General features: G+C 64.5%; 3 protein-coding genes across 3 annotated transcripts in view; 1 reads left to right on the top strand and 2 right to left on the bottom strand.

Annotated features, from left to right (window-relative positions):
- MNEG_8771 (Cytochrome P450 55A3) overlaps positions 1-445 on the bottom strand; it is a gene marked incomplete at both ends in the record, with an annotated part of 1,087 nt that extends 642 nt beyond the window's left edge. Inside the window, one exon of the mRNA XM_014042759.1 lies at positions 311-445. Coding sequence (XP_013898213.1) covers positions 311-445 — 135 coding nt within the window. The remainder of the gene's footprint in view (positions 1-310) is intronic.
- Positions 446-1,649: 1,204 nt separating this feature from the next.
- MNEG_8770 (Cytochrome P450 55A2) lies at positions 1,650-3,466 on the bottom strand (the record flags this gene model as incomplete). The annotated part of the gene is made up of 5 exons (XM_014042758.1): positions 1,650-1,847; positions 2,150-2,219; positions 2,518-2,614; positions 2,897-2,933; positions 3,440-3,466. The coding sequence occupies 5 exons, from the start codon at positions 3,464-3,466 to the stop codon at positions 1,650-1,652; spliced, it is 429 nt and encodes a 142-aa protein (XP_013898212.1).
- A 2,770-nt stretch (positions 3,467-6,236) lies between these two features.
- Positions 6,237-7,929, top strand: MNEG_8769 (hypothetical protein; the record flags this gene model as incomplete). The annotated part of the gene is made up of 5 exons (XM_014042757.1): positions 6,237-6,382; positions 6,561-6,627; positions 6,913-7,023; positions 7,534-7,628; positions 7,882-7,929. Coding segments are annotated over 5 exons (467 nt in total), but the record flags the coding sequence as incomplete, so codon positions are not given.
- Positions 7,930-9,368: the final 1,439 nt, after the last annotated feature.

The raw sequence follows: 9,368 nt of genomic DNA, 5'->3' as shown, positions 1-9,368 counted from the left end.
GGGGGGGGGGGGGAGAGGGGGTTGAAGGGGGCCCCAAAATAGGCGACAATGTGATATGAGGTGTGTGCGTTTTGTCTGGAAGCAGGACGCCAGGAGCACAATCGCACTGTGTGTGGTGCCAACGGGCTGCACCGCAGGGCCAGGGTCGGGCTGCGGATGGGATGCGCCCCAAAAAAAGTGCTGGGGCTCATCGGCGCCCATAGGGCACATGACGTGCACACTTCAGATTGCTCTCAGCCCAAACAATTGCTGCAGCCGGTCATGATCAGCAAGTGAAGGCGTTGCACCCCCACAGCACCCCCAGGCTCACCAGCAGCAGGAAGGCGTGCGCCACCAGCTGGTCCCGTGTGATGCGGCCCTCCTTGAGGTGCGTCACCACCGCCCGGGTGATGACATCACGGCCGTCGCCCGGTGACGCGATGCGGGAGTCCACGAGGTGGCCCATGTAGTCAACGATCTCCTAGGGTTTTTGGTCATGGTTTCCAGGAGGTTTATGAGGATTGAAAGACCGAGGTGGAAGGGGTGACAAACCTGCTATTGGGGCAGGGGGTGCTGAAGTGAATCGTGCAACTGAATTGCAGCTCGGCAGTAAATCAAGATGTGACAGTCCAAGTGGAGAGCCGTAGTGCGTCATGGCGACGAATGTTGCAAAGTGCAGGAATTCAGACACCACTTCGCAACATTTCGATGCGTGTGCGATCCCGCACAGCCTGCTGAGCACACGTCAGCACTGCGTTGCGGGTCAAACGGCCCTGAGAGTCCACCACTTCTAAGAGCCCCGCGACCCGTCCGCCGTGCCCGCTTCGCCAACACCGGCCCTGGTCCGGTGCGGCGGCAAAAGGCGTGCAAACGCGGCTGCAAAATGCACACACACGCCGAAACATGGCCACGCCGTGCAGACAGGCGCTTCGCACGCGTGTGTCCATCAACGGGCGGCAAGGATGGATCAATATCCCCTGCTTCCACCTCCCATGCAGCGCCCAGCCTCCGCCCCAGGCCAGCGACTGGCAAACCCCACCCGCCAGCCCCATTAGACACAAAAGAAAGCCCAAAGCAGCAATTGTGGCCGGCCTTCCAAGCGCTCGCCGAGAAGCCGACGAGCAGCTGGCGTGGAACCAGGGAAGTTTACAGCGTCGGCAGTGCATGCAGCGTTGGGCGAAATTTGCAAGGCGGCTGTCCCACGCAACATGGCGCCCTGCGCGCGCCCCCGACCTCAAACATCCCGGATGTCGTCGCTCGCGCACCTGCTGGGCTGCATTTGCGTCCCTGGCGGTGGAGGAGCCCGAGCCGCGCACCCCCACATTGCCGGACAGCTTCCGGTGGTCCTGTGGGGATGCAGGGTGCGTGGGGGATTCGGGGTGGGGTTGAGAAGCGGTTTAGGGGGGTGATGATATCAGTACAAGAGGACGATGTCACCAGAATGGGTGGAGCCGGTTGCAAGCGTCTGTGTGCATACAGGGGGCACAGCCACGCAGCGGGCTGCACAACATGAGGCGCTTTGAGCATTTGTGCACATTCTGCGGTGCTCTGGCGCTCCACAATCACCGCTAACAAAATCAAAGCCAGAGAGGCGATGGTACCGGGAGGAGGTGCGGATGGAATGGCTCAGGGTTCAAAGCCCCTGCAACCCGCAAACCGCGACCTGCCACTCAGTGGCAGGCTGCCAGAGCCGCTCCCGCTGCCAGGTGTGTCGGCCCCCGCGCGCGCGTGCGTGCGCGTGCCTCCTGTGGGATGCCGAGAATGGTGTAGATGGTGCCGAAGGCCAGGGGCATGGAGAATGCCTCCTGCAGGTCAATGGAGAAGGGGGAGCCGTCGCCACCACCACCTCCAGCCTTGGCCTTGGCCGCCTGGGGTCGGGTTTGCATGTGATTGATAAACACAGCGTGTGGGACGGGGCACGAGAGCGAGGAGGGGGAGGGTGCTACGTAAAAAGTGGTGCTTTTTCCCGGAGGGCGGCGCAGCCGTCCTGGACCCATCGTGCGGCACGTCTGCGCAGCGGCTGCCCTTACTACCAGTGCGTCGTTCATCCCCTCACAAGGCGTGAGCCGCTAAACCGCATTTGAACCACTCTCTTCCTCTTACTACCTACAGCTCTCTCTGCTTCATTGCAAAACCACATCCTCCCCCCAAAGGGAGGAAAAGGCCCCACCTCCATTTCGTCGATCAGGCGGTCAACAGTGGCCGCGATTTGGGGGCGCATCGCCTCAACGGCGTCGTGGCTGCGGTCCCGCATCAGTTTGCGTGGTGATCAGAAGGCAGGGGGCATGCAGCCTGACTCATCGACTGCATTGGAGACCCGCCAAGGGGCAGCAGCGCCAGCACACTCCATGCAAGGGCGGCTATTCCCGCTGAGGAACACACCAACGCTGCCCGCTCCAAGTGCGCGCTGATTGGCGACCACGTATGTGTTGTGGGGAGAATGTCGTATGGTTGAACCCCCCAAGAAGCTCCCCTCTGCGCTGCCCCCTCCGCCCCCGCAATTTCTGGCCCGCCATCGCGCAGCCCCCGCGCTCCCACCTGAATGCGTCCTCAAACATGCCCCTGAAGCGCGTGTGCTCCGGGGGATCCATGTCCACAAAAGTGGGCTCACGCCCCTCAATGGCCGCCTTGGCGCCTGTGGGGTCAACGGGGGTGGGGGGGGGGGGAGGCGTGATGATGGCATGTGTGTGGTTGTGCACAAGGTTTCCAGTGCAAGGTTTTGCTTTTGAATATGTGTATGCGCGGGCGCGTGTGTAAATGTGTGCGTGAGTACTTGCACACATGGGTGCGTAGGTTTGCGTTTTCTCGTGCGTGTGCGTGTGTGCACGACCAACCCACGGACCCCAAAAGTATGATCCAGATTAGGGCGCAACCCCCACAGCCCCAGTGTCCACCGCCCGCTCCACCCCACACCCACCCTGAGAGAGCTCGGGGAAGCCGGGGTGGGTGCGCACCTGGTACAGTCGGGGTGCGCGGACAGGGCGAAGGCGGGTAAGTGTGAGTCGATGCACGAGGGGGTGGGGGTGGGCCGATGGTGGCTGGCTTGTGGCATCAGGCAGGGGCGGGGGGCTGCTAACGCCTTGCCCTGCCCCTCTCAATTTACCCTTGCATCCTCCTCCCCTTTCACCTCCGCACACCTTTGGCTACGAGGCACTCCTTCTGCTTCCTGCACCCACCCACCCCATATACTCCACCGCCAAAAAACACACATACACACGCACACGCTCACATACACGCACACACGCATCCACGCTCACACACACACACACACGCATCCACGCTCACACACACACACACACAGACACACAGACACACAGACACACAGACACACACACACACACACACACACACACACACACAGAGACACACTCACACACACAGATAGACACACTCACACACACATATGTCCACACATACAGTACACAAAAACACGCAATCGTGCCCCTACCCGCCCCCCCACCTTGCTGAACCGGTTGTCGACCAGCATGTCGCGCGCATGACTCATCTTAGTCACCAGCCAGATTGGGGAGCCGTCCCTGGGGTTCATCGACGGAAGGCGGGCTGGTTGGGGAGCAGGGTTGCACCCGGGCAAGAGTGTGGATGGGAGCATCTACTTTGTGTTGCTACACAAAGATCTCAACAAAAGGCCCGAAGTGGGGCAGCTAGGGCAGCAAGCGTGGGTGCTAGCCATGCGAGATGCAGTGTGTCGGCCGAGAGAGGGCGCAAACAAAGGCGGGGGTGGCGCGGGGCGGCGGGCCGCCTGCGGATGCCGAGGGGTGCCGGACTGCGCCGCGGGGCGGCCCCGCCGACGCGTGATACCTCTGCTGGATGAACACACGCGTTGGGGGGGGCCGTGCAGGGCGGGATCTGTCCCAAAAAAGGGCTTGGGCGCGCACGGGCACCCCATGGCTGGATTATTGACTCATCCAGCGGCCCCAGACGAAAGATTTCCGGAGCCACCGCGCGCCCCGCGCCCGCACGCGCATGCATGACTAGACAGCGCCACCCGCACCCTGCAGTGCGCGCGCCGCCCCGGGCCCGGCCTGGCCTCCCCGGCCCCTAAATACGCCTCATGATTGCACACAGGGCGCCCAAATTCATCGTCAGCTGCACAACCCTAGCCGCTCATTCCGGGGTCACCCCGCTGCTGCGTCGTCACTCATCATCCCACCGAACTTTTTCATCATCTGCGTCACTGCCCCTACCAAGCCATCCTGACGGCCGCACTCACCACAGTTTTACTTTGAAGACGGGGCACTCGCGGCGCAGGCGTGCGAATTCCAGGGGAGGGTCGCCGCCGGAGGGGCGCGAGAAGGGGAAGGACGGCGGCTCCCTACCGGCGCCGGCGGCGCCGCCCGCCCCGGCACGGGCGGCGACGTCGCTGCGCGGGCGGGCGCCGGCGGGAGGGGCGGCAACGGCGGGACCGTGGGCCGCGACCGCGGGGTTGGCGGGCGTGGCTGCGGAGGCCATCATCTTGGGCGACCCGGGAGTTGGGGCGACCCTGCTGGCTTGGCGCTGATGGTTGCAGTGATGCACGCCGTGTGGCGAAGCCTGCTGATCGGGTTGTAGAAGCGAAGATTCTGCATTGTGGGTGGTTCTCGAGCCTGAAGCGCTTTGCAGTGTTCGTACAGTGTCGGTGGATCTGGCGGAATGACGAAAGCAACGATCCCGGATTATGATGGCAGTAAGAGGCTCAACGCGCTTAAGCAGAAATAGTTGCGACCAAGATGATGTTGTACATAGCATGCATATGATCAGGCGCTCCGAGGTGGGGTGACTCAGCGTCACTGTTGTGAGGGAGTGCGCTTCTACGTAGTTTGGGCCACCTCTTGCAGGGCCCGCTGGCTTGCAAAGTCTTCCTGAGTTAATAAATTAAAATGGCTGCTTCATCTTCCAAACAACTATTACCTGGGGCGCTGGGATTGACAGAAACAGACTGTGAACGTTTGGTAGGGCTTTCATCGGCTGTGCGGAGGCTTGCGGGGATCAAGCACTCGCAAAGGCTGCAGACGCGGCCTTGCTGCGGCTCTGGGGCAGCCCACAGAGCCGCATGGCCAATGATGCTGGTGGCGTGGCAGCATGATTTTGTTAGGGGCGGTGCGAATATATGGTGCGTGCTGCCGAGGCGCGTCGCATCTCCATCAGGCCTGCTGGACGGGAGAGGGCATCTGACGCGGCACGCACTGCACGTGTGATGGCCATTGCCGGTTACATATGGCACCACTGCGCCTCAGCTACATATCTCAGCCGCGAAGGAAACGAGCGCCGCATGGCATGGAGCGTGTGCTTGGTGTGCGTGTCATGCGTGCCAGGGCCGACGGTCCAGGCCGGGTTTGTTGCCAGGGCCTTGCTTGGCCGCTGCCTGAGCGGGTAGCGCGGACACGCCGCCGGCTCGCGGCGGATCTTCACAACTAAAATTGACCGCATACTAGATTTGCAGCAGTCTGTGCCATGCAAGCCGCAATAGGACTGGTACACATGCTGAAGCACTCTGGTATTGCCTGTGATGACATGCTGGCGGCGCGCATGCTGTGCCTTGCAGTAACCGCCGAGTTGGCCCTCTGCAACAATGCGCATGGCGCGCCCTTTGACTGGGTCAGAGCTGGCCGCTTGGTGCGACGCAGGGGCAGCAGTCGCAGCGCATTGCAAGATTTCTTTGACTCGTCAACCACTGCAATTGGTATTTGGGCACAGATGACTGCCGAAACAAAAAAATCGCACTGCGCGTGATTTGTCAACACGCACCGTTGTTGGCATTACGCGAATACAACGAACAATGATCAGTCGTCATTTTTGCGTGCCAGTGGACGCGGCAGCATCTGGCCTTGCCAGCGGCACCCAGGACTCGACAGCGGCAGCGGCGCGCGTCTTGCAGCCAGAGCATCACCACGCCCGGCAGGAGGGGCGCTGCGGTGGCCCAGGCGCCGCAGCGAGCCCGCGATGCTGCTCCCCTCAAAGCTGGCGCGCTGGCGCGTCCGGCAGCGGCGGCGCGAGCGCGCGCGAGCTGCTGTCAGCTGTGCAGCAGTCCCTGGTCAGCGCCCGCAGCGGGCGGCCCAGCTTCCGGCGCCTCAACTCTGATGTCAAGGTGGGCCCTCCTGGGGCTGCTGCAGGGCCCCCTTGCAGGATCCCATTGACCGTCCTTGACCATGCACGCACACTTGTACACGCGCGCGCGTGCGCGAGCACCCACATGCCCAAGCCAACGCGCCGCCCGCAAGCGCGCAGATTAGTGCACGCACGCACATTCACACGCAGTCATGCGTGCGCGCAAACATACACTCACACAGGCGTATGTGGAAGACCTGCTGCGGCGCACCACCATCAAGGCCTGGTGCACCACCCACGGCAAGGAGCCCGCGCCGCCGCGCCTGCACCCGGCAATCCTGCGCACCATCCGCGAGTGGTGAGCAGGGGGTGGAGAGAGGGGCGCCGCAGGCGGGGAGGCAGGCAGGCGGGCACTTGCGAGCCAGTGCCGCGGAATCGGTATATGCACGGCAGCCGCTCCGACTGTATTGGCGTGTTCCTTCAATCATTGTGCTTACCCTCAGCTTTGACCATGCTTTGCCCGCGCGTTTACCAAGGTTTGACCTGGTGGATGACGACGGCAGCGGTACCCTGGAGCACCACGAGCTGATGGCTGCGCTGCAGGTGGGCAGCAGGGCGCAGGCGGCACCCTCAATGCCGACCCGAGAACAGCATCCCTGACGCCGGCAGTGGGCTAGGCTAGGTGGTGCTGTTGTTCCTTGCAGGCCCCCAGCCGGCCATCGTCGTGAAGACGGCCGCCCAGACCAACATGGCCAACATTTGGCGGCGCCTGGCCGGTCGTAAAGCGCTCCACCCGGGCAGCCCGCGGCCGCCGCGCAGCGTGCAGCTGATTGTGCGTGACAAACCGGCTGCGCGCATTGCGTGTCAACACACACATGCGACTGGCAGGCGGCGCGCATCCCTGCTGACGCGCGGTCGATCCACGAGATGATACGGCTGATGGATGCCAACAGGGACGGCCGGATAGGGTGGGGCGAGTTTGAGGGCTACATGATGCAGGTGGGGGGGAGGGGTATAGGGTCGAGAGTGTTTTTTTTGGGGGGGGAGTGGGTTGGGGGTACAGGTGTGCGTGCGGGTGTGTGGGGTTGCGGGTATGGCGGCATGGAGATGTGGGAGTTTGCAGGTGGGGGCGGGTGGGCATGTGCGGGAGAAGGTGGCGAGCTGGGTTAACGGGGGCCGCGGGGACGAAGGCTGGTGATGGATGGGGCGCCGACGTGGAGCGGGGGCTGTCAGTGCGTGCGCGGACCACACTCATGCGGGTGGGAAGCCGCCCTCTCGATCATACCACTGCACGCCCTGTTTGCTACCAATGGACACACCATCGTGGTGATGATCCCCCGGCACCCTCCCCGCTCGGCCCTCATCACACCACCACCCATCAAGCCCCTCACTCCTGGACCAGCCGCCGCCACCGTGCCAGACACGTGCACGAGCCGCCGCTGCCGCCTCGCAGTCGGCACCCCCTGCAGCCCCGCCCCCCTCACCCCGCCGCACTCTCTGCCGCGGCAGGAGTTTGCCGCGGGCAAGCACCTGCTGTCTGGAGAGTACATGCTGCCCAGCGGCACGGCGCTGCCCTTTGGCGCGATGATATCAAAGTTGAAGCGGTGAGGACTACCATCGGCACCACATGACACAGGAGAATATTAAATGAGGAGGCTCAGCCTGGAGGGCACGAGGTTTTCTGGGACAGCAGGATCGAGCACTCATGCAGTACACAGCCACAACCTTTGCTGCAGCAAGGGCGCATGGGGAGGTCCAAAAGCGGTGCAAAACGCGAGGGCCAGTGATACCGACGATGCAGGACCTGACAAACAGACAATCTGCCGCCATCGTGACCCCCCTGTTTCATTCTCGCAGCTCTCAGATCTTGGGTGACGTCATGGCGGGTGGGGAGGCCCGCACAAAGTGAGAAGCTTCAGGGCCACAACCTTGATTGCGTGCTTCCGCTTAACACCACCTGACGGTGTACAGTGCCTGTGGACGTGAACGCACGCGCATGTACATACATACACGCACGCACACGCGCACACACATACATACATCAACACGCATGCACGCACGCACGCACGCACGCATGCATGCACGCGCAGTCCTGATGCGCACACGTATCACACCAACGCAAATTCGGTGTTGCCATCGCGTTGAACCCCTCGCTGCAGGTGGACCCGCTTCACTGGGGACCTCACATCCGACAGCCGCGCCATCGCCGCAGCCGAGGGGGAAATCCAGCGCCGCAAGGCCTACAACGAGACCATACACCTGAGGGGCAGCAAGGACGGCCCCGCCAGCGACGACGACCGCTCACCGCCGCCGCCGCCGCCCCTCCCCCCGCCGCCGCCGAGGGCGCGGCTGTCGCTGCGTTATGGCGCGACGGGCGCCGCCGACGCGGGAACGCCGGGTGGCGGCGGCGGCGGCGGCGCGCGGCCGCTCTCCGCGCGGCGGGGGCGCCACGTGGTTGCGCCCCCGGGCGCCGGGGGTGTGGAGGCTGTAGGCGATGCAGAGGTGTCCTCGCCCCCAAACACAATCAGGTGCCAGCAGCAGAACGCGCCTGAGTCGACCGCGCAGCAAACGCAGCAGCAGGACCGCTCGGCAACCCGCAGGCCTCGGATGGCTCCTGGTCAGGAAGCCGCAAAAGTGCCCCGGCTGCCGCTCGCCTCCTTGCAAGAGGCAGTCGCCACCAGGGCCCTACCTAACGGACCGGCGGCCGGGGACGAGAGAGTGCCCCACGGCGGCGACGACCAGCGTAGCGCAGCGCTTGGGTCTGCGGCCGCGCGGGCGCACTCCCCGTTGCCGCCGCATGAGGGGCAGCTGGCTGTGGCTTTTGAACGTATCTGCAGCCTCCTGCCTCAGAGCCTCCAGGCATGTCCCGGCGGGAGCCTCTGGCGCGGCAGAACACACAGCAGCCACGGCCGGGGCGGGGGAGGGGGCGGGGCAGGCGGCGGCTGCGGCCCGCAAAGCAGGCCCCGGTCCCCTCCGGCCACCGTGCGGCGGCGAGGCGGCACGAGCTCGCCGCTTCGGCTGTCGCAGCACGCGGCCGAGCGCGCCGGCGGCGGCGGCGGCAGCCCCCGCACGGGGTCGCCGGGGCGCGGTGCGCGGCCGCAGCTGCTGGCGCCAGACGAACAGTGGGGGGCGCGCGCGTCGAGCGCTCTCAGCAGCCGCCAGCGGCAAGAGCTGCGACTCAGCGCGGGTCGCCCGACCTCCCCTCGCGCCAGCCCCCGTGCCCGCACGGCTGTCGCTGCGGCGGCCATCGCAGCGGTGCCTCGCCTGCCGCTGGGATGCCCGCACGCCGGCGCTGACGGCGGTGGCGGTGGCGGTGGCGTCGCTGCGGCCACTGCCACCTCAGC

This window comes from Monoraphidium neglectum (assembly GCF_000611645.1).
Source record: "Monoraphidium neglectum strain SAG 48.87 unplaced genomic scaffold scaffold01705, whole genome shotgun sequence".
Taxonomy (NCBI): Eukaryota; Viridiplantae; Chlorophyta; class Chlorophyceae; order Sphaeropleales; family Selenastraceae; genus Monoraphidium; species Monoraphidium neglectum.
This window is presented reverse-complemented; position numbering and strand designations above follow the sequence as displayed.